General features: G+C 41.3%; 1 protein-coding gene and 1 long non-coding RNA gene across 3 annotated transcripts in view; one reads left to right on the top strand and one right to left on the bottom strand.

The window, feature by feature from the left end:
• Positions 1 to 23,446, bottom strand: part of LOC117661225 (uncharacterized) — a 45,181-nt gene that overhangs the window by 13,216 nt on the left and 8,519 nt on the right. The window lies entirely within an intron of this gene.
• The window catches only part of PRRX1 (paired related homeobox 1), a 91,937-nt gene continuing 86,998 nt past the window's right edge, over positions 18,508 to 23,446 (top strand). Inside the window, exon 1 of one of the 2 annotated variants that reach the window (XM_034409847.3) lies at positions 18,508 to 19,595. In XM_034409847.3, the coding sequence (XP_034265738.1) occupies positions 19,352 to 19,595 (244 nt within the window). In that variant the 5' untranslated portion in view covers positions 18,508 to 19,351. The remainder of the gene's footprint in view (positions 19,596 to 23,446) is intronic. The other variant, XR_004589920.3, reaches the window with a different exon arrangement.

Here is a 23,446-nt window from a genome sequence, read left to right as displayed (position 1 = left end):
CATGTTTGTTAATCCAATGACCTCATTTGGGAAGAAACAATCTGCTGGACATACTGAATTTTCTTTTCTTGCATACCATTGTGTTCTGCTACTCTTCAGTATCATATAGTTTATCTCATAAAGAAAGACTACTGATATGGCAAAATATCAGAGCCTGAAGTAAAAACATATTTTCGAAGGATAGCTGAATTATTTTGTGCAATAAAGTGTTACCTAGTTAAACATGACATATATACTGTGGCATCTGAGAAAATAGCTTCTATTCCATGAAGATTTAAGAACAAAGATACCATGATTTAAGATGCTATAACTACAAATCTTTTAATTGTTGCAGAAGTAGTGATATGTTCGGTCACATGTTTTATTCTTTACATCATGGAATCTGATCTTGTCCTCTAGTGATAGCAACTTCCATGTCATTTGTGTATGAATCAAGCATGGTAAGTTAATTTTTTTAAATGAACTAATTATACTGCCTTACTGAGGAGAGGGTTTAGGAGCATTGTTTTATTTGCAGTGTTTAACTCAAGACAAGACTGCCATATCAAATCAAATCAAATCAAATCTTTATTATGGTCATAGACCAGCATAATAAAAATGGGTTGCAGGCAATTAAAAGCATAGACTACACATCAGAGTCTAAAAATATATAAAGAGTTTAAATTCTTTTAGACTCTTGTTAAGAGTCTATTTATTTTTAAGACAAATAAAATATTTGTCTTAAAACAGAAAGTGTACATGAAAACAAGAGTCTAAAAGAATTTAAAAGGTGGAGTAGGAGCATTAGAAGTGTGCAGGGGGGCATCAAAGTTAGTATATAAGATTATAGCAATTAATTATAGGGCACTCTAGTATGGTGAACTAGATGCTCATTAAGTAATTTATGGCACAGGTCATCTTCAATGAATTTTTTTTTAGCCTGTCAAAATACATTTTATTTGCATTGTTGACACAATTGTATATATTAGATATCACCATCCTCGTTTTTTTTTTTTTTTATTGAAAAGGTTTTCAAATACAAATTTTTCCCCCTTTTTCCCCCCCCTCCCCCCCTCCCTAACCCCCCCTCCCCACCCTTCCCCCCCTGTGACTTCTTCGTAACAAAAAAAAACCCTAATTCATAACAGATTACTTACTCCCTCCTTAAAATACTGACCTTTACTTACTAAAAGTATTATAAATCCCCCTTTATCCATACATTTCAGAAAAGAAGAAGAGAAAAAAAAAACAAAAAAAAACAAACACATTATACTATAACTATTATAAAATAACTCTAATTTAGCATAATAGTGTTTTATATCTATGCATTATTGCAACAATTCAAAACCACCTTCCACTTTAAAACTGTACAATAAGTCCTACTTTAATAACATTTCAAAGCGGGCTCCCCATAAAATCTAATTTAACATTTATTCCACTCTATCCATTTCCTCCACTCCCCTAAATGTATCACTTAAAAATCCCTTTTCTTAAACTAATCAGTCTGTAGCTAGCTTATTCACCCACTGTCTTACAAATTTACCATACACAACAATTCTTGATATCTTTAATTCACTGCCCACACTACTTAAAAATATATATATATATATATTCCATTATATCTAAATAAAAAAAGAAAAGACAATAACTTTAAATTTATAGTCCATATAATATCTTCTTGAAGTCTTTCCACTGGATTGTTAAAACCAACATCCATAATAGGGTAACATAGCTTGCGGATGCAACAGTTTATTCAAGATCTCCAATCATATCTGCCCCCATCAGTAGTAAACATCTTCTTATATATATAAAAGTAAAAACAACCACCCGAGTGACATTATAATTGTATTCCATATAATAATAATTGTGGGTTTCATCAGGATTATTAATTTCCATCATCGTATTGGGTAACAACCCGATCTTCTGCATGTCCCAATGTGATTCTCTTGCCTTATAATTCAAGATAATTATAATATATTTATCAACACAAAAAGAAGTTTCAAAATAGATAATTCAAAACCATCAATTTGAGGCTCTTTCCATGTCCCAAAATTACGGCAATGCAGAGATCTGCCACTATCCTCAGGATGATATTGACCAATATGTCGCCTCCTCTATGTTTTCACATAATCATTCATATTTTAAAATCACTGGCTTCACTGTTGCTTGGGTTAGAAATTTCTATTTTTGTACAACCTATTTCTTTTTTTGTTTTCTTTTTGTGGGTTTGACCTCCATCCTAATTTTTTGTGTCTCGCATTTCTTTTTTATCCCTTGTATATCCTCTAATTGGTTTCCATGCTTGTCCTTGCCTTGATAAGTCATCACATTAAAATCAGATGGCACTTCTCTCAAATTTGTAGATAATCCAGCTGGGGTATCCGATAAATCCAAAGGCAATTTATCTGGTACAGTCTCTGTCTTTAGTTCCAGCTCCTTCTGCTTATCCTGTATTATATCTGAAGACGTTAAATTCATTTTCAACCTATTTTGATAAAATTCTTCCGCCCTTTCAACAGTATTTAACTGGTATCTTTCTCCTTGATATCTCAATATAATACCAACTGGGACGTCCCACCGGAATTGAATATTTCTCCTTTTTAACTCAGACACCAGAAAGCCAAATTTCTTCCTTTCCATTAGTATCTTAGGTGGGAGTTCCTTGTAAATCCAAATCTTTCTTCCATACAATTGCAAATTAGAATTGAAGGAATTTTGCACAATTTTATTCCTAATTTCTTTATCTGAAAAATAGATTACCACATCTCTAGGCAATTGCCTTTGCTTGGCAGTCCAAGAGTTTATTCGATAAGCTCTGTCAATCCTACAAAACACTTCCTCAGGTTGAATCTTTAAAATCCCAGCTAGAAATTCAGAAGATATTTTCCTTAAGTCATCTCTGTTATTTTCCTGCAAACCTCTAAGTCTTATTGCATATTCTGTGAAATTATATTGTATCTTTAGAACCTCTTTTTGAATCCTCTGTTCCAGATATTCTACATTACCAGACTTTTGGTCAGCATCCATTTTAAATTTTTCTTCTGAACTATAATCCTGAATATTTAACAAATCATTTTCAATTTTTTGAATTCTATTGTCCAATTTATCTTGAATTTCATCCATTTTTGACTCTAGTAAATTAGTATTTGTATCCAACCGAATCATGAATTCTGACAATTTTAAAATTTTTTGCTGCAAAAAGTCAAACTTGGATTTCACCAATTCCTTAGTTTCCTGCTTAAATTTTTCAAGTTGCTGATTCACAATCTCATCCCTTCTTTCAATCTCCTCTAAGAGAAATTCTATTATATTAAAATCAGGTTTCTGGGACTGAAGAGTTAAAACTTGTTGCTTTAAATTCTTAGTGGGGGAATCCCCCCCACCTATTTGTTTGTCTGACTTCACAAGCCTCAGTGCCATGTTTCCGCCTAAACAGGCTTTGTTAGAAGAAGAAAAAAAAAAAAAAAACAAGACAAAAGACTTCCAGCCAGCTACACTCAAGCCTCCAGGGAAAAAAGAGAAAAACAAAAACAGGAGCGGAGTTTTGTCTACAAATGTAGCCAGTGGTATTTATTCCGCTACATTGTAATAATAAAAAACGGAAGAACTTTCCCTCTCAAACTCTTCTCCAGCCGCGGCAGACGCCATTTTAAAAAGAAACTTTTTTCCTCTTTCTCTTCCTCTATTCTCTTAAGTAATTTTTAAAAGATAAGTAAAATACTTGCGCTTCAGTATTACAGGTCCAGCTCACATTTTCTTTGAGTAATCTGTCAAATTCGCAAGCTTGCTTTTGACGCCTGGCTCTGCATTAGCAGAGGTCTCCCAAAGCCCGGAGCAGCGGCTGGGGATATGGGGCATCTCATCCGCTCCATCCCAAAAGTAAAAGAAAAACTTTTGGGACTCTGCAGAGAGTTCTACCCACCCCTGCCGGCTCTATCTCCGTTTCCTCATGGGAACGGAGTTTTTTCGAGCCGCCGTTCCGTTGTGAAGGCGGCTCTGACAGGCAGTGGAAGCTGACGATCCCAAAGGAACGTCTGGCGGCGGCCAGCAGCAAACAGGAAGTCTCCATCCTCGTTTTTAATGATGACTCTTGTATTCCTTCTGCCCAATATTTTTTTTAATTTTTATTTTCCATTTTTTCAATTTACATGACAATAAGCATTTTTTAACAGTACTGTGTCATGTGTCTCTTACAGTTATCTACATTTATTTCTATACATTTTTGTTTCTCTGTTCTAACCACTTATACCACTTATCCCAAACCTCGTAAAATTCTGTTTCTTCCTTGCCTTTTATTTCTAATGTGAGCTTATACATCTCAGCACATTCTAATATCTTATGAATAATCCTCTCATTGGCTGGTATATTTTCAAGTTTCCAATTATACCTTAATCCCCTGTTAATGCCCTTCCAATGAATTTTAAGCAGTGCTATGCAGAACCTGGCAACTTTATATGTTGTAGCACAGTTGGTATCTGAAAGCAGCAGGCAGCTATAGCTGCCATATTGCCATTTTCTTTATAAAAAAACTATCCACGCTAAATGGGAGTCCAGCCAAAATACCATCACTATAATTTTTTAAAATTATAAATTAAATTAAAATTAAATATTTTTAACAGGAGAAAAGCAATACAAATTTTAAAAAAGAAGTAAAGTAAGTAAGGGAAAATGGTGAATAGATAAGAAAGAAAAGATGAGGAGAGGAGAGGAGAGGAGAGGAGAGGAGAGGAGAGGAGAGGAGAGGAGAGGAGAAGAAAAGAAAAGAAAAGAAAAGAAAAGAAAAGAAAAGAAAAGAAAAGAAAAGAAAAGAAAAGAAAAGAGAAAGATTCCAATCTTCTTAATAGAGGTTATAAATTCATTTTTATTTTACTCTTTCTCTAATATTATATCATAATTTATCTCTAGTTTTATCTTCATGAACTATTTCTCTATTGGGGAATTTCAGAGTCTTTTCATGTTTGTATACATAATGGTCACCCAGCAGTTTTCATACACAAAAACATTGTTGCATAAGTCTTTTTAAATTGTCTATCCATAAATCCCAGCAAGAAAAATTCTGGTTTCAGTTGAATGTTAATCTTTAAAATTCTTTATATTTGAACCCAAAAGCTTTTTTATAAGTCCACTAGGATAAAATGACCCTTCATATTGTCCACATTTTCAGCATAGATTTGAGGTATATTTATATATTCTGGATAATTTTTTGGTGTTATGTATCAATAGTACATTATTTTATAAAATCTTCTTTAAAATTATTATATACTGTCCTTTCAACCACATATTTTAAGAGCTTCTCCAGAAATTCTTAATTTACCATGGGGTGATTTTAAACAGTGGGGGGAAGCTAGAGTTGAACTGCAAAGCTAAGGCCCCACAATCAAAGAGGAGGAAATGAAACCCAATGATTAGCAAATGAGGACCATAGCCACAAACTGCCTTATGGACATACATAATTCACTGAGAGCATGCTACCATCTATTAAGGATGACTCTCATCACAGCATTCATTCAAATTCATACTGTCCTCAGGGGTCAAGTTGGTAGCTGGCTAGTGCTACAGATGCTCTTTGTTTTAGTTGTAGTTTAAAATACTGTAATTCTTTCTCAAAGAAAATGATGCTTATTCCGAAAAAGAGCTTCCATAACACAGTGTGGTATAGCTTATCAAGGAATAACTGACTTGCTGAAAATTCCTGCAGGTTTTCACAACTTTCTTTCTGCTGTCACATTTTATTACTCATAGGCACATAATTAATGGATTAGTAGCTCTGCTGCTATAAGAAACCTAGAAAAGACATGTGGAGAAGATCTGGAATCTAGAGAAAGACTACCTGAAGAGTTAGTCTGGGGATGAGGTTGCAGAAATGATCACTTAGAAAGCAGCAGTCAGATAGGATCAGGATTCTACATTCTTACTTTTTTGTTGTTGAAGCAAGGATGTAGATAATGTGCATGTGTGTTATAAAAAATATTAAAGTCATTAAAAGTATATGTGGTGGTGTGTACTAAATAATGGCCTGTATTCCTAAATAAATGGACGTAGCATCCATCCACCTAGCAGAATCAAGATCTGTAGCACTTGTATAGTGATGATATTATTATAATTTAAGAGTTTAAGATGCAGAACCATATACATGCCCAGAATGTTTGTTCTGGGGGATGAAAAAAAAGAAACATGTTTGTATCATTATTGGATTTGTATAAGTGGCCATCTCAAGGGAGTTACATGTCACTATTAAGTCTAAGATCTTGCCATGAGCAGAAGCATGAACATTGCAGCCTAAGACCTCATGAGAACCAGCCCTTCCCACTTCCCATATACGAATATAAGGAGGCAGCAATACAAAGACTTCCTCAGCATTTTCCATATTCATGAAATTCTTCCCCCCCCCCCAAACAATTACAATGTTGAATGATTTTGTCAGTTTGAGTGCTGATATTTTGTTATTAGTTGTGCAATCTAATCCTGGAAGTGTTTCCTCATATGTTCCAAGAGAACATGGACTAGACTTATTGTCAAATACTACTTTAATATTCTTCTATACTTACTACAATCATTATTTTCTAAAATAACTCAGATTTGTTTCCATGTCGGTAAAAACAAATCAAATAGCCACTGAAGAGCTGAAGTAGAAAGTGCTTTAAAACGTAGACTTTTTTTTGTCCAGCTAAATTCTGGATTAGACCTTTATCTTCCCCTCCTGTAGCTTTGTCCATGTGTTTATGTAACTTTATTTATGAATGCAATGTTTTGCAAATTCAAAGCCTAAGCAGAAAATTCTTTAGCAATATCGCAAACATTTTCATTTATTATATTTTAAAGGCATGACAACAGCAATGAAATGTTTTCAAATGGGTAAAGAGGATGCAAATGACAGTACCTTTTAAAGATTAAAGACAAGTTTAGAAGTCAATGAGATTTTAATTAAATTAAATGGTACTTTAATGGGTACTTACTGGGAAGATTTATGGAAACATATAAATTTAGTTTCCATGAGGTGAAGTCTAAGCTTTTAAGAATTACCCTTCCTTGTTTTTTCCTCATGCAACATAATCCCCCAAATATTTGTGAATTGTGACTAAATGCTGAAGTTTCCTTTTTCAAAAAGAGAGAAGGAAGATTGAGGGGGGAGTTCAGTGGTGCCAATTTGTCTGCCTGTGCTCTGATTATTGGGTGTATTTTTAATTGTGTGTGTGTGTGTGTGTGCCGGTGCCCATAAAGGAGAGTAGCTGAAGGGGAAAGAGAGGTTTCTTCCTTCAGGTTTAGTGATATCTGATATCCATCCTGAGTGCAGCCAGAAGGGCAACTTTCCTCTCAGGCTGCAAAGTGGGGAGGGAGATCCTGGGGAAGGGAACAGACAATGGATTTGATTTTCCTTTTTCTATGCCTTTCTTTTCTTTTTGCAAACTTTGCAGGATATCTTTTATTTCCTGTAGGCAGTGATGCCTTTTTAAAAATATTTCTAACTCATAACTCTGATTTCCCCTTCCATTTTAAAGAGTGGGATAAAGAAAAACTCCTTGAAAAGAAGAGGGGGGACTAATGTGCACTTATGTGTTTACATATTCTCCCTCTTGACTGCCCCTGTCTCCTGTCTAGAAGTGCTATCCAATGACCCCTGGCACTGATTAAAGTTTCAAGATGACCCCAGAGGGCTTTCGTTACACAGGCCGGTCATAAAAGTTGTTTAAATGACTAGTTTATCCAAACTCTGTGCTTTCTCTATGTAGAGTTTTGAGTCTGTTCAGTTTCCAGGCACAGAGAAGCCCATAAAGAGCAGCTCCACTGAAGGACCTCTTGGAAGTTCTTCCTCCTCATTCTCTTACTCAACTCAGGCACCACCTTGATGTACTTTGTGGTTTTGTTTTGCTTAGCATGTGATGGGAATCCAGCTGCTCTATGGTTTGTAAGCCATACGGCTTCTATTTAGCATTACAGCATGTGCAAACCCATTTATTATGAGCTATTTAATAAATTATAGTCAAAATCAATCATATTTTACTACAATGTGTTATCTTGGAATGCTCTCTCAAAGCTAATCAGCACAATTCATCTTCTGTAAATCAGTGTTGAGGATCTAGCCAGGTCTAAAATAAAAGCTGCTTGGGGGAGGAGAAGCCACTCATGGCAGCCATTTTGCTCTTAAAAAGTGCACAACATTGTCTCCAAAGTTTGACTGTGTTCACTGACCAGCCCAATGTTCTTTGATTTTAACCAGGAGATGAGTGAGAAAACCTTCAAGTGTTGGAGAAAGAGTGGTTCTTAATTTGAGTCCAAAACATTTTTGGAACAGTTCTACATGCACCAAATACTTCTTCTGAAAGTAATATTTGAAATACTTTGGTTAACTATTTTCATATTCTCAATCAGTCTTGTAACAAGATGTAGTGAGTGCTGAACACTAAACTGACTTGACTGCACGAGACATGAACTCAAACATGCGTTCTTAATGTTTTGGAGAAGTAGAATAAACTTTGGTTTCAAATTGCTGCCCTCTTGTAGACTTGATTGGACTCTGATGGTCTGCTCACCCTAAAGTTGCCTGAGGTATTGGAGTTCTAAAGCCTAATTTTCAACTGCTTGTGGCATTTCTAGATGATATCAAGATGTTTGGGATTTTTTAAAAAGTTGAATGGAAACTTATCATAGGCTTCCAAAAATCCTTTGAAAACGGGCAAAATGAAGAAGCCCATAGCAAGTTAAAAAAACATAATGCAGGTAAGTAATTTAAGTAAGACTATAGCTCTTAATTCAGTTTTGCAGAAATAGTACGCATATGAAGCAGTTTTGAGCAAGTGAAATATTGAGAGCGCTCCAACTGTTCACAGTTTAAGGCCAATAGGGGAACATATGGGTAATAGGTTTACAGGTAGTCCTCAACTAACAAGAGTTCATTCAGTGACCGTTCAAAGTTACAATGGCACTGAAAAAAGTGACTTATGTCCATTTTTTACAACCATTGCAGCATCCCCATGCTCACATGATCAAAATTCAGATGCTTGGCAATTGACTCACATTTACATGGCTGCAGTGTCCTAAAATATGATCACTGTTTACAAACTTGTGACAAGCAAAATCAATGGGAAAGCCAGATTCACTTAACAATTGTGTTACTAACTTAAGAACTGCAGTAATTCACTGAACAATTGTGGCATGAAAGGTCGTAAAATGGGGCAAAATTCACTTAACAAATGTTTCACTTAGCAACAGAAATTTGGGGATCAATTGTGATCGTAAGTCAAGGACTATCTGTATTTAGTTTAGTTTTTGTTTTGTTTTATTATTTACATTATGCCTTTGTAAATCTGCCATTCTGTTCAAAACCTCAAGGTGGCATACACTGTAGTCACTCCTATTTTTTTTCAACTACAATAATCCTGTGAGGTGAGTTGGCTCCCTAATGACCCAAGGAGTTTCTGTGGCTGAAAGTGTACTGTAATCTAGGTCTTCCCAGTTTTGTTCCAACACTTTAATAGCAGTAGTGGGTTCCACTTACCTTTGCTACCTGTTTGGAACTGTGAGCTCGCGCGCGGCGCTTCTGTGCATGTGCAGAACCTTCTGTGCATGTGCAGAGTGTCTGTGATGACGTCCGGGCGGGTGGCCGGAGCCACCACTACCGATTCGCCCGAACCGGTAGAAACCCACCAGTTTAATAGGATCTGGTTCCCCTTATTGGATACATTCATTCAGAGGATAGGCAGCCATCTCTCAGGGATGCTTTATTTTAGATTTTTGCATCAAGCAGGGGAAGGACTCAGCAGCTTTAATAGCACAATCCAGCTTGATGATTCTGTGATGCTATGGTTCTTGGCCATGGATGGATGGATGGATGGATGGATGGATGGATGGATGGATGGATAGATAGATAGATAGATAGATAGATAGATAGATAGATAGATAGATAGATAGATAGATAGAACTTTTTAACCACTTCCTTTCTTACTGATAATTATTGTTTTTCCTGTCTGTTCTGCTTCCCCTCTTTGGTGTTTCTTTTCACTTTAATCTTCCTTCTCCCGGTGCTAGTCAGGCTTTTCTGGAGTGATTTGAGAAAGTCAGCAACTGTGTAAGAAACTGCCATGAGTTGGCTGCATGCTAATGTTATGAAGACAAAGTAGAGCTAAAGCTACTGATTTTGGGACTCAGCACTCCTTAAGTCTCCTTCAAGTAATTTGTCAAAAATCATCTCCTTTTTTGAGTCACCTTGGACATTCTTCTAATGCTCTTGAACTTCCTCAAGGATCTCCCATCAGTCCCTAATGAAGGTGAGGGAAGTAGCCTGGCAATACTGAAAATACATTAAATTAGCTTTAAAAGGCATTCTGTATTAGGAGATCCTGGACATTATAGTTTGCTGAGTTGTAATAGGCTCCCCAATGGGGAATCTACTAGGCCTTCTATCAAGTTTGAATTCTCTCAAGAAGCTCTATGGGAAACAACAGCAACTCAAAGAGTGAAAAACTCAGCAACCTATAACAGGCAGTTGTATAGAAGAGGACTGCAGTCACCGGTGATCATTATTGTCATCAACACCATCATCTCATAATCATCAGCAATATATCGCTTCTCACTCTCACACAGCAACCAAGCTTTAAAAGGCCCCAAATCCCTTAGGGCAGCACCAGATAACTAGTGCTGATGAGAGGAAATGTTAGGGCTCTTCACCAGAATTCCTTGGATTAGACAAGAGAGAAGAGCAAGTATCCCAAAGTGGGAGCATGATGACCGTACAGGTTCCTTGAAGCTGCTTCTAGAGGTTTAATATTTGACACTCCCTGCAAGATCTCTCACCATGTTGTGTTCTGATTGCTTTTCAAAAATATAGACTGCATGCCTTATGGGGAAAGAGGGAAAGAGAGAGGGGGGGAGGGAGGGAGGGAGGGAGGAAGGAAGGAAGGAAGGAAGGAAGGAAGGAAGGAAGGAAGGAAGGAAGAAGGGAGGGAGGAATCTATTGGACATCAATCTTCTCTAGCTATATTTTAAAGAGTACTAAAGAGTAATTTTCATCTTTGTGAGGCAAGTAATATCACGTACTAATTATCTGAATTTTATTTTCTTCTTTCAAATTAACTAAACAACTGGTCTATGATGCTTCTGATATAAAATACTTCATATAAAATCATGGTTGTTGAACAACCCATAATGATTTATTTCTTATAGACTTACTACATGGACTTTCTTATGTTAAGGCAAAAACAAATGGCTTACAAAGTGCTTTAAAACAATGATATAGTATGAAGTGTGAAGCCAGCCTTAGTATGTGCCAGCCCTCAATAACTGTGCTGAGAGACTGCCTTGCATCCTACAAGTTAGCCAAAACAAACATTTTCAGAAACTTTTGTTCTTTCATATATAAAATCCCTCCTTATCAAGAGCCTGGTAAGTCTTAAAGTTGGGGAGGGGAACTCCGCTGTAGAACTGGAATTGAAGAATTAGATATAACTTTTGGCTCAGAGTGAAGCAGGATTTTTCTGAAACCAGATTTCTGAATAAATAATTTTTTCCTAACAAAACTCATGACAGGAAAAGCCACTTGGGAAGCAATTTGGAATAGAATAACAGCAGACAGGAGGGGAATTAAATGCTGCTTTCCCACTCCTAATTGCCCTTCTAAAAACAGTTTTTCTCATGGAAATTGGGTAACATTGTATGCCTTCATGTGACATTTCATTTGGCTCTGAGAAAATCTTGACGGGAGAGTAGGAAATGGAGAAAGAGAAGGGCTTGGATTCTTTTTTTAAAGGCACTGCTGGGGCAGTTGCAGCATATTGCCATGCTTCCACCATCTGTAGCAAGGTATCTGGGGCTCTGAGAAGAAGTTGAAAGGGTAACACTGAATGGAAGGATATGGGCTGGTAGATAACATAAGCAGCAGGAAGAAGAACTCACCCAACAAAAAGAATTTACAAGAGAGTTCGGACTCATGAACAAATGCATGAAATTCTTCTTTGGATTTCATAACATGTGATTTCAAACATTTGTGCATGAGTACACACCAACTTCTCATACAGAAAATCTAGGATGTCAGAGAGAAGACTTCTGGCTACCTCTGAGATATCCTGGAGTTTAGATGATGGAGGGTGCAATCATGCAGTGCCATGCTGATTTCTGAAATGGCATCATCTCATAAAAGTATACCTGCTGCATAAAAGAATAGTGTAGGAAGAAGTCGGGTTGAAACTATTTTTGCACTGCTATCAGCACAAAAGATTTGCAGCAGAAACCTAAAGGTTCTTTGTCTAGCAGCAATTAACTTGAATACAAGGAAGGCAGAAATACCTGGATCTGGTGTTGCCCTGTAGAGTTACCTTATCTAGCATTTTTATTCCTTCTTCAAAGGTTCTGGGTGCTGTTCTATTGGTATATCGTTGTCCCTATATCTGCCTTCTCATGAGACGTAATCAATGGTGAAATCTAAAATTTTTTATTACCGGTTCTGTGGGCGTGGCTTGGTGGGGAGGGGGGTAATGTGACTGGATGGGCATGGTCATTTTTTTTTTTACTTTTAAAACCATTTTTTCTACAGCCTCTTCGGCGAAGAGGTTGTAAAAAAATGCTTTCAAAAGGCTCTGATGATCCCAGCTGAGTTGCCTGATCGGCAGAGGCTTTTTTAAAAGGAAAAAAGGTTTTTCTTCTTTTAAATGCCTCTGATGATCCAAGCTGAGTTTTTTAAAAAGCCTCTGCAGATCAAGCAACTCAGCTTGGATTGTCAGAGGCATTTAAAAGAAAAAAAAGGGTTTTTTTCTTTTAAAAGCCTTTGATGATCCCAGCTGAGCCGTGCAATCATCAGAGGCTTTTTTTTTTACTTTTAAAAGCATTTTTTCAACTGAAAAGGTTATAGAAAAAATGTTTTTAAAAGAAAAAAAAAGCCTCTGATGATTGTTTGGCTCAGCTGGGCAAGGGGGGCGCAGGGATTTTTGCTACCAGTTCTCCGAACCACCTGCCTCCATCGCTACCGGATCGGGTGATCCAGTCTGAACCGGGAGCATTTCACCCCTGGACGTAAGGCAGTAGGCCTTTCTCCTGCTTTTTAATGAAATGATTTCACTGGTTTCATGGTTAAAATAGCCCACATGGCTGATACAGCCAAAGGATGCCAGCAGTATGAGAAGCTTGTGGCCTCCTGGGTCTTTGGCTCCCTATATTTCAGTCCCTGTCAATTATATTACATCCCAATGCTGATTTTGTTCAGGATTTGAAGATTTATAGCATGACGGGCAGCATATAAATTTAATAAATAATTAAATTAAATTAATAAGCCCTAACAGTGTCCTGAGCACGTTGACATATACCATAGTCATGCTGGCCACATGACCACAGAAATGCCTTTGGTCAACACTGCCTCCCTTGGCTAAGAAACAGAGATGAGCACCTCCCCCTAGAGCCAGACATGACTGGACAGAAAACTTTTACCTTTATCTTTAATAAATAAACCAATGCAGTTCACAGAACAGAGGTGTAACATACACAGATTTAGGGACACATATAATTGCCCATGCCACTGTATTTGCACCAACTGAAGCTTCCAAGTAATTTTCAAGGGCAGCTCTTTGTAGAGTGCATTATAATAATACGTATAAGAGGTGACCAAGGCATGAATGACTGACCAGAGAGCCTCCTGATTCAGAAATGGGCACAACTCACAGACAATTCAAAGATGTGCAGAGGCCCTCCAAACCATAATTGCCATTTGCTCTTCCAACAGTTGTGAATCCAAAAGGACCTTCAGATTATGCACTTATCAAAGAGGGACCATCCAAAATGTGATTTACTATTTGAAATTGTTAACATTATTTAATATTTAATCAAAGCTGATACTCTCTGTGTTAAAACATCATCCTAAAGGTTAGTTTAATAATTTTGATTTCCATTGCCATATATACTGGATATTGTCTTCATTGAATAAAAATTGTAGAGGAAGAAAGACCAGGATACCCTGAGAAGAAAATGCAGTGGAGACTCATCCCTGTACTCCAGAGTTACGTAAAGGAAGGGACATTTTGTAAGTGTCACATAGGCATGGACACAGTCTGACCCTGGAAATGATAAAACAACATGGTTAATATTACTGGGTTACATTATGCCTAAGGACGCATACTTGGTTCCTGCCAGGATGTATTGTATAATTTATAAATACAATTGATTGATTATTTTATAAATACAATCCTCATTGTATTTAAGTGCTCCTGCTTAAAAAAAAAAGATATTGGTCAAGTCGGTCTATATTTCACTCAGATCACATTCTTTGCAAAAATCCCAGCAGCAGTTAGTGGTCCATACGAAAAGTGGCTATTTGGCTAGTGACTGCTGCAGACAGGATAATGCTGGATTAGATTGAGTCCCTGCAGTACCAAAGTCCTTCCATTTGTCCTGGGAAGACATTATTGGGATTTATTTGTGGGTTCACAGGGGCCACTCATATCTGCCCAATGAGTGACAGATCCTTTGCATATGCCCAGAATAATTTTTACTATTTCCTTTACATTCATTGTATGTGGATATATATAGAAAAGAAGGGGATGAGCTCTATATCCAAAGTTATCTGGAAAAATTTTCTGGTGTTTAAGAAGATCCTGCCTTCAGGATGGATGCCTGTATCTGTGCTGAGTGTGGAAAGAAGCACTGGAGAAATGTTGTCCTTAATTTGGTAAACAGCCTGGCAGCATCCAACACAGCCTGAATGAGAGAGAAGACAGGATAAAACAGCCTCCTCCCCATCCAGAGCTCCTTAATTAAATGCATGGCAAGAACCAGGGGAAACACATCTGGTTTCAATCTGCACAGCCTTTGATGGCATCAGATGTTCTTTTCCCAAATGGGGTTGGGGGTTGGAAATCTTGGCCTGCCTGTGGCAGCTCTGAGCCCAGGCTGGCTCCTATCACTGAACCACAGGGGCCCTTCTCTTTCCCTGCCATTGGTTGACCTTTACAGCACACTCACTCCCCCTCTGTCCTGTTACTCTCCCCATCCAGAGAGCACTCAAACCCAGTGAGAGAAGGTTTTACCTGCTTCTTCCCTGCTTTTTTTTTTTAACAATAAAAAAAAAATCTCAGTTTTGGACAAGTCCACATTATTTTGGGGCTCCATATTTAAGAAATTGTCTTCATAAAAAAGCATTGAGTTTGATGAGATCAAATGAGAACTCTCTGCAATTTGACTGTTGCATTACTAGGTGTGATGAAGACCTTTTGACTGAGACCAGTGTGTTGGTGGAAACACATGCATACAAAACCATTCACCACAGAATCAGAAATTAAGGGGTTGTGGGCTGTATCTTCCATTTGTGTGAAAACACATGTTAGGCATGCACACAAATTAATAAACTGCATTTTCTTATGTTAGCTATTAGCTTATTCCTTGGCCAAAAATGAAGGGACTGGATTTTGTCTCACTTTAAAATACTCCTAATACTCCTACTCCTTTTGTTCTATCAACATGTTTGCATATGATTCTCACAGCCTCATGTTCAAAATAGAATAGAATAACAGAGTTGGAAGGGACCTTAGAGGTCTTCTAGTCCAACCCCCTGCTTAGGCAGGAAATCCTACACCACTTCAGACAAATGGTTATGCAACATCTTCTTAAAAACTTGCTGTGTTGGAGAATTCACAACTTCTGGAGGCAAGTGGAAAGCCTTTCCTCTAGAATGGCTCTTTTCAGCTTGAATGTGGGAGCTGATTCTGGGTTCAGGCAAAGCAAGAGAAATCTTTAAGTATTGGATACCTGAAGTAGAGCAGTATAGTTCCCCCACAGTCCTCCCAGTAATCAAAGTACACCCCAGCATCCCAGGCCCTTCTGGCACTTGGGTCAGAAACCCCTGAAAATTCTTCTCTTTTGTAGTTTTAATAAAAGGACAACCATAAATAACTTTGCCTTGCTAGGCCTTTCCCAATACCCTCAAAGCAGCTCTCTGGGCAGGGTACTTCCAATTAGGAGTGTTGCAACAATAATGAAAGAGCCTTCTTTTCCCCAACAATTTTCCTTCAGAAGGGTAGCCAATTGCTTCTGGAGAAATGTGGGGTTCCTGTCTTTATCTTAAATTGTTCCCTATTCCCCTGACCTTTAGATTTGCACAGATGCATTTTGTGGGGTGGTAGCTGCTGTTGATCTGCTTTTCCTGAGTTTCTCCTTGTTCTTGTCCAAAGGTATGGATTGTCTCCCAAATCTATCAATGAGCAATTTGGGGATTTCTTTCACAAAAGCACCACATCCCTAAATAGCAAGACAGACCTGGTCCTGAAAGGAAGTGCAGAAAACTGTACTCTGAGTGCCTCAGAAACTCTAGTCTAGCAAATGCCACACATTTAAATGTTTTAAATGGTTTAGAGAAAAGGTTGAAGATAAAGCTCCCTCTGCTATGGATGATGGGCATGTGACTCCTGCACACTAAGACATTTCTCAGTGACAACTCCTGGAGGAGACAAAGGGAACGCTGCAATGGTGTTCCTGTTCTGTTGTGGGCACCTGGAGAGTTTCTCCTGCAATAAAACAGGTCTTTATAATGCATTTCAACATTTACATCTAGGACAAAGAGAAAGAATGCCCTGTAGAGGGAAATATTTTACATTCAGTTTACTGGCATGATCCAACAAAAGCTCAGCTGTTTTTTATCACCACTGATTTTAATGGATGAATCTCTTTTACTGAAAGTGATAGGAGTTAAGCTTTGGGTAAATTGATGCTGTTGACACCTCCTCCTTTATATCAGCACAAAACAATGCCCTCATAAAAGGGCCAAGCCCTATCCCACTTCTGTTGCGACTTCCTGCCACTCAAGGTTCAGTTCAGATTTGCAGAACCATCATTGTTTTATACAAATGTATTGGTTTTCTATTCTGGTTTTGCTCTGGTCTCTCTTACTAGCCAGCAGGAAGAGATCCACTCTACTTGGCCATGTCACAATAGGAAATTAAACACACGAGAAGATGACTTCAAATCATAAAGTGGTATCTTTGAAAAGTCCTTAAGTAAGTATGCAGTGCCAAAGAGACTCTAATTTGGGCAGAGAATCCAGAGACCATACACTACAGGAAGACACCAGGACAGAAATACAAGAAAGGAGACAGGCCGAGCCATAATTCCTCTAGGGAATTCCTCCCCATAATTCCTCTAGGGAATTCCTCTCTAGGGAGAGAGTAACATTGACTAGTCAAGGGGCAACCAGATCTCTTCATAGGGAAAAAAGATTAAAACTGACAGTTATAGGAAACATGAAAAGAATCAACACATCCCCATTTAAATATCCTTCTTTACACTCAGGATGTTGCGGAGAGGAAAAGCAAGGCTGTTGGATCACACCAGTTTCACAGCTGTGCAAATGCAAAGTTGTCGAAATAGCAAATAAAATAGATCTTCTTTTTTCTGCTTTTTCCTTTCCTACCTGGTGAGAAACCAGAAGAAAAGTTGGCTTTAAAAATAGGGAGGCCAATAAGGGTGGAAGGGGAGGAAACTGATATGAAAGCAGCTCCGGAAACCAAGTGCTAGGGAAAAGGACAAAGGCTGTCAGAGAAAGAGTTGCAGTAGGAGCTGCCCAGGGACAAGTGATCAGAAGGGAGGAAACAGGCCCATGTGCTCCCAACATACCCCATACTCACTTCTGTTGGTCAGAACTACAATTGGTTATCTGAGCTTACCTCCAGAGTATTGGTTGCATTATAGATATTACTAATCTTGAAACTGTCTTGGTTTAAAAGAAGGAAACAATTTTTAATGTGGCAAACAAAGTGACAATATAAAGTGATAACATAAAGATAAAGATTTGAGCCTAGTGTGATTTCTGTTGATTCCATGTAGTTTCCTTGGCAATTTGTTGTTCCTTCTTCTTTATTTCCTATAATTCTGAGATTTCCTAGTGGTCTCCTATCGAAGCTCCAATCAGGGCGAATGCTATTATGTACAGTATCTTTCTCAAGATTAGTACAGATAAGCAGGGTGCTGCCATTTGTTGTATACACGGCTATTTTAAGGCGGGGACTGCGGAGAGACCAAATCAAAATGTGTGAGCCAATGGCCAGTCCAGTGGTGTATTAACCAGAATAAGCACGTGCTTAGGGCACCATGCCCAAAGGGGGCACCACAAAGTTTTATGTAGCCTAAGCTTGGCTTCGTTTGTACAGTATGTACAAAGTGGGGGGGGGGCACCAAGATTTGTCAGTGTTTAGGGCACCAGTGAGCCTTAACCCGTCACTGGGCCAGTCTGATGCTATCCAAGAAAGCCCGAGTCATTCGAAATGGCAGTTGAGCAGAAGGCCGAAAACAAGAGCTTTTCACTGAGCCATTCATGTCGGGACGCACTCCAGTACATAATAGACTAAATGTGGTAACCCTGTATTGTATTTCCCCCATCGGCTAGGTCGAAACAAAACACTCGTACGCACTGTTCTATTTCCCTCTCCTTTGTTTTAGCAGCCCGAAGCAACACTTGGGGCAAGAAGGGAAAATATATTAAACGCCTAAGGAAAGCGAAGTTGATTAGCCACGCCCGGGATGCTTTCCTAAAGAGCCCGCCACCCGCCCGCCATGCAAATGAGATTCTCCGGCAAGACCTTCAACTAATCCTCCTCAGCCTTAATTAGCAAAGCAAATAAGCAGCGGGGCTTGGGAGTCATCTCCGGCGTCCGCCTGGGCTTCCCAGCTTTCGACTCGGGGGGGGGGATACTTGGCTCTTTGCGGGGAAATGGCCACGCGCGCGCGTTCCGGCTAGCGCGCGGGGGGGGGGAGTGGATCCCTAAATGCGAGGGTGGGTTCGCCGAGGCCGGACTGAAAGGGAGAGGCGGCGGGGGCGGGGGGAGGAAGGAGGTCTGTGAAACGTCAGAAACAGCACAAAGCCTTTGCCACGTAATTAGAGGCTCCTGTTAAGTCTGGCTCTGTCCTCCCGAGGGCCCTGGAGTTGCCCCGCCCGCCCGCTTGCCAGGCTGCGCCGTTACAAGTGGCAGAGGGCCGCTTGGTCGGGAAGCCCAGCGGTAAGCGGCGCGGAGCTAGCGCAGCACTTCCCCCAGCAGCCCTCTTCCCTCAGCCCGCGGGCGAGGAGCTCAGCTGCGCCGCTAAGTCGGCGGGAAGCCTCGGCAAGACGCCCGCTCCTGCCGCCTCAGTTGCTCGCCCGGCTATCCAAGGAGCGCGGCCGGCTAAGGAAACGCAGGCGGGAGACGGGGTTCCCGCTTCAGTCGAGCTTTGCTGGGACTGAGGAGGCGTAGGACGCGGCTGATCTGCCGGCTTTGGGCCGCTCCGCGCGGCTTCCCCGCCTGGAGCAGCCTCGCGACCCGGGAAAGCAACAGTGGCCGGCGGGCTTGGCCGGGCGCCTTTCGTCCGGGACTCCGACCGTCCTCCTCTGCCTTGGCTGCCCTCCTCCTACTCGGTCGGGGGAGGCAAAGCCATGACTTCCAGCTACGGGCACGTCCTGGAGAGACAGCCGGCAGTCCTAGCCACGCGCCTGGAGAGCCCCGGCAACCTCGACAGCTTGCAGGCAAAGAAGAACTTCTCGGTCAGCCACCTGTTGGACCTGGAGGAAGCCGGCGACTTGGTGGCGGCTCAGACCGACGAGAGCGTCGGGGAAAGCGGCCGGAGTCTCCTGGAATCGCCGGGGCTGACCAGCGGCAGTGACACTCAGCAGCAGGACGGTAAGTGTCGGAGCCGCGGCTTCCCGCCGGCCGCGCGCTTCGCCAGATTGCTCTTTTGCCCTCCCTTTCGGATGGCTGCGGAACAAACGATCGCCTGACAGCTAAGCATCGATCCAGGAACCCGACTTCTTAGACGCGCACGTGTACACCCACGCGTGACACGGCATTTTCCGGGCGAGATAGACGAAGAAACGCAGGATAAAGGCGATATACACGTGCGGAAACGATGCTGCTCTATTTTTAAAACGATGCGTTTGAAGGGGAAAAGCTGCCCATTCCAGGGCTTTGGGTACGCGGTCCCTGCCGGTCAGCAGGAACAAATATCTCCCTCTTATTAGGACTCGTTCCCATGAACGTAGTTTCCCTTCTTTCCTTTCGTTCACAAATCCACACCGGTTTAATAATAATTACTCCATTCTGACTTCGTCTAACCGGAGGCGCAAATTCACGTCCCCACTTTTTTCAATTTTGTGGCGAGGGGTAAAACGATAACGAGGAGCCAACTCAGAAAGAGGCTTTTTTCTCAGGTTGTAAAGGCTCCTCCAGTCCCGTGAGAGGCGGCGTAAAATCCAAGGAAAACGGGCATAGGGGAAATAAAGAGCACCTTCAGCTTAGGGGTATTAAAGATAGGAAACTTCCAGCGGACCCACCTGGTCGCGCCCCACAGTTAAAGTTTTAATGGTCCTCGTTTGGGGGGGAGCCTTGGCGGACACCAGAGATTTACTTCCAAGTAAGCATGCGCAGCATTTGGTGATCAGGCCGCAAAGCTTCCAGGCGCGCGGCCTCTTTCCCGGGCGAGTCCTCGGCTCCGAGGATTTGGAGAGTTTGAGCGAGGGCGCCACGCGAGCTCGTTCGAAAAAACTGCCTGAGTCGAAGTGCCCCTCCGAAAAGCCTCTGAAGAAAGACAACCACCCTCCCCAGGCCGGGATTGGAGGCCGAGCTGGGAAGAAGAAGGAGGGCAAAAAGCGAGCGGCTCCGGCAAGAGGGCCCTCAAGTCCGGCCTTGGGACGTGCAGCGTGAGGGCCGCCGAAGGCTTTGCTGCCTCAGCAACCCTCGGCTGGGGTGTTGTAGGCCCAAGGCAGGCAGATGGCCGCTCAGTTCTCGGAAAACTGAAATTGGGTCCATCTTTTTGGAAACATTCCCGATCCGCGAGAAGTTGCTTCCCGCCCACCCAGGCCCCTGCCCCGGCCTTCTGCTGCAAATCGCAGACCAAGCCGGAGCGGGAGACTTTCTAGGCATCAGCTCGAGCCGTCAAGCAGAGCTTTGAGGGGCTGGTCTCGCAGGTTGTTCCTTGCGCACCCTGAATTTGCCTTTCTTCCACTCTATTCCCCCCGTGCTTCTCACTGAATCCTTTCAAAATCTTTTTCCATTTCTTGACGAGAAGAAATGAAAGAGTTTTAGCTTCTTATTCAATCATCGCTGAGTTGCTGCACTAACAAAGGCTTCAGTCTCGCCGCGACCGTGATTAGGAAACGTTGTCAATCGCTAGTGAGGAAACGGGGTGCCGCTATCCATCGATTTGCCTTGGCTTCGAAGGGGTTGCATGCGCGACCCTCAGGTTTCTCCAGCCTTGGGAATGGTTTTAGGCCTGAGCGGAGCGACGCGAGCCCCAAGCTGGCTCCAAAAGCTGCCCGGCGGCTTGTTCCCAGAGAGTGAGTGCCTCTGAGGAAAAAGAAGCCTTCTCGCGCTTCTCTTCTCGATGCAATCGACTCACCTCCGACTCTCCTGGCCTGTTGCCCTGGCCATTAGGTCGATCAGAGCAGGTCGCTTTAAACCAGGTCGGTCTCAGGAGTTTTAAGGAGGAAGTCCCACCTAAAATAGGTGGAATTTCTTGGAAATAAATACATTGGGAGTCAAATGAATGGCCATCTGTCAGTGTGCCATAATAGAGACTGTGCTAGGAGTACTTTCCAGAGTTAAAGGGCAGCCCTGGAAATGAAGTCCGGTAGTGGTACTTTTTAAAAAAAGAGTAAAATATCATGTCAAGGAAAATGCTTTTTTCAAATAACCGACTGGGAACGATGGACTAGAGTTTGCAGGACAAATCAGTCCGGCTGCAGAGGAGAAGCGTTTCAACGCCATCTAATCTCGCTGCACAAAATCCCCCCCCCCCCGTTTACTTTATACTTTATAGGGGAATGGTACTTTGGTGGCTTAAATCTGATCCGTCTGCACTTTGAGTACCCTTGAAATGTTATTTGAGTGTCAGAGCATAGGCTTAGGATCCTTTTCGATGAAGGGAATTTTGGCCAGTGTAAAAAGCAGAACTCCCAGTAACTTACTTTTACTGTATATTCATTTCTGTGAAAAAGGAGAATTATCGAAAGGTAGAGAAGACCCCCGTTATGCCCTCGGGCAAGGTAGAGGAGACCCCCGTTATGCCGTCCTAGTTGCTGGACAAAGCCGGCAGATTCGGGAGAAAGTCGCGCTCTCTAGAAGGACTATTAGCCAGCCTCTGGTCTGATGTAAAGCTTTTCCCCGGGAACTATCACAAAGGATGTCCCGGTGGGATTAGGAGACCCAGCGGAATGGGGCACAATGGTACCCTGCTAAGGTTTCTGTGTAGGGGAACTCAGTTTAAATATCCTGTTAACTTTTTGCTACCTTGTGAATTTGTGCAACAGGAGACAATTAGCACCGCTCACCAAATAATCAACTAAGCCAAACCCTGCGTCCCCATATAAGGCAGGGTTGCCCCGATCTTGACGCAGCGGTCCTTGAAAAGAATCTGCTCCTGAGTAGAAGCTTCTTCTTTGTCCCCTGAGAGGTGGTGGCGGTGAAGATTCAGGGAGGAAAGAGGCACCCAAAGGAAAGACCATAGACAGGGCTATGAACCATGGGCTGAGGAAAAAAAGTGTGTGTGTGTGTGAGAGAGAGACTGACGTGCTTATTGGTGAACTGCTGTGTTCTGGGAAGACCCTCATTCAACCTTCCCTGGGAAGGGGGCACGGTGCCTCCTTCTCTCTGGCTGAGAGAAAGGGAACTCTTCACCCCAGCCCAGGCTGGAAGGTTAGATTAGCGTTTTTAAGGAAAGAGGTTGGGGAGAGGCCTCCTTGAAGAAAGGATGGGAGGGTGGGCTTGAGTGTCCTTCAGGAGTGAAATCAATTTGGAGGGATGGGAGTCTGAGTTGAATAAATGGGTGCATTTGTTGATATTCCATCACGTATTTTTTAAAAATAAAAGATCGTTTCCCAAAGATACTGTGACTTTTGGACAACTAAATCAGAGAACCTGGAAGAATGAAAATGACGTGACCGCATCTTGGATTTTGAATTCTTTATCCTCTTCTTTTCCTCTCAACTTCCCTCACCTTTCCTATCTCACAGAGAGAATTTTATAAGACTAGCTCTGTAGTTCCCTATTCATCCTGATCACAGGAGGATGAATTATTTAGCTCTTAATGAATCACGCAGCTGTTAAGGGTCTTCCTTTCGGGGCACAGCCGGACTCCTCGGAGGCAAAGCACAAGAAAAGTTACATAACTTAGACTTGGGGGCTCCGAGCCAGAGCATCTTCCTGCAGAACATTAAGGAAGGAGTACCAGGCCTTAAATTGCATGACTTTCTCACCTATTAGTAGCGAGAAACATCAGCGTGTGAATAGCAGGTCTGAAGCTAATCTGACCAATTTGACAATTAAAAGCAAAACAACTCTCTAGGACTAGGTAAAAGGATCCAAGCTCTTTTTTTTTAGGAGACAAGGTACTGAACAAGGAATTGGTATCTTTGAATTACACTTAATTACATTCTAATTACAGCAAAATATAAGCATGTTTGACGCAGTTGTCACCCACAAATATACGTTGCCCATTTGCAGCTAAGTTTTTGGCATTTCTACCTGGATTTTAAAAA

The sequence above is a fragment of the Pantherophis guttatus genome, chromosome 3 (assembly GCF_059756535.1).
Source record: "Pantherophis guttatus breed Tessera chromosome 3, ASM5975653v1, whole genome shotgun sequence".
NCBI classification, from domain to species: Eukaryota; Metazoa; Chordata; class Lepidosauria; order Squamata; family Colubridae; genus Pantherophis; species Pantherophis guttatus.
This window is presented reverse-complemented; position numbering and strand designations above follow the sequence as displayed.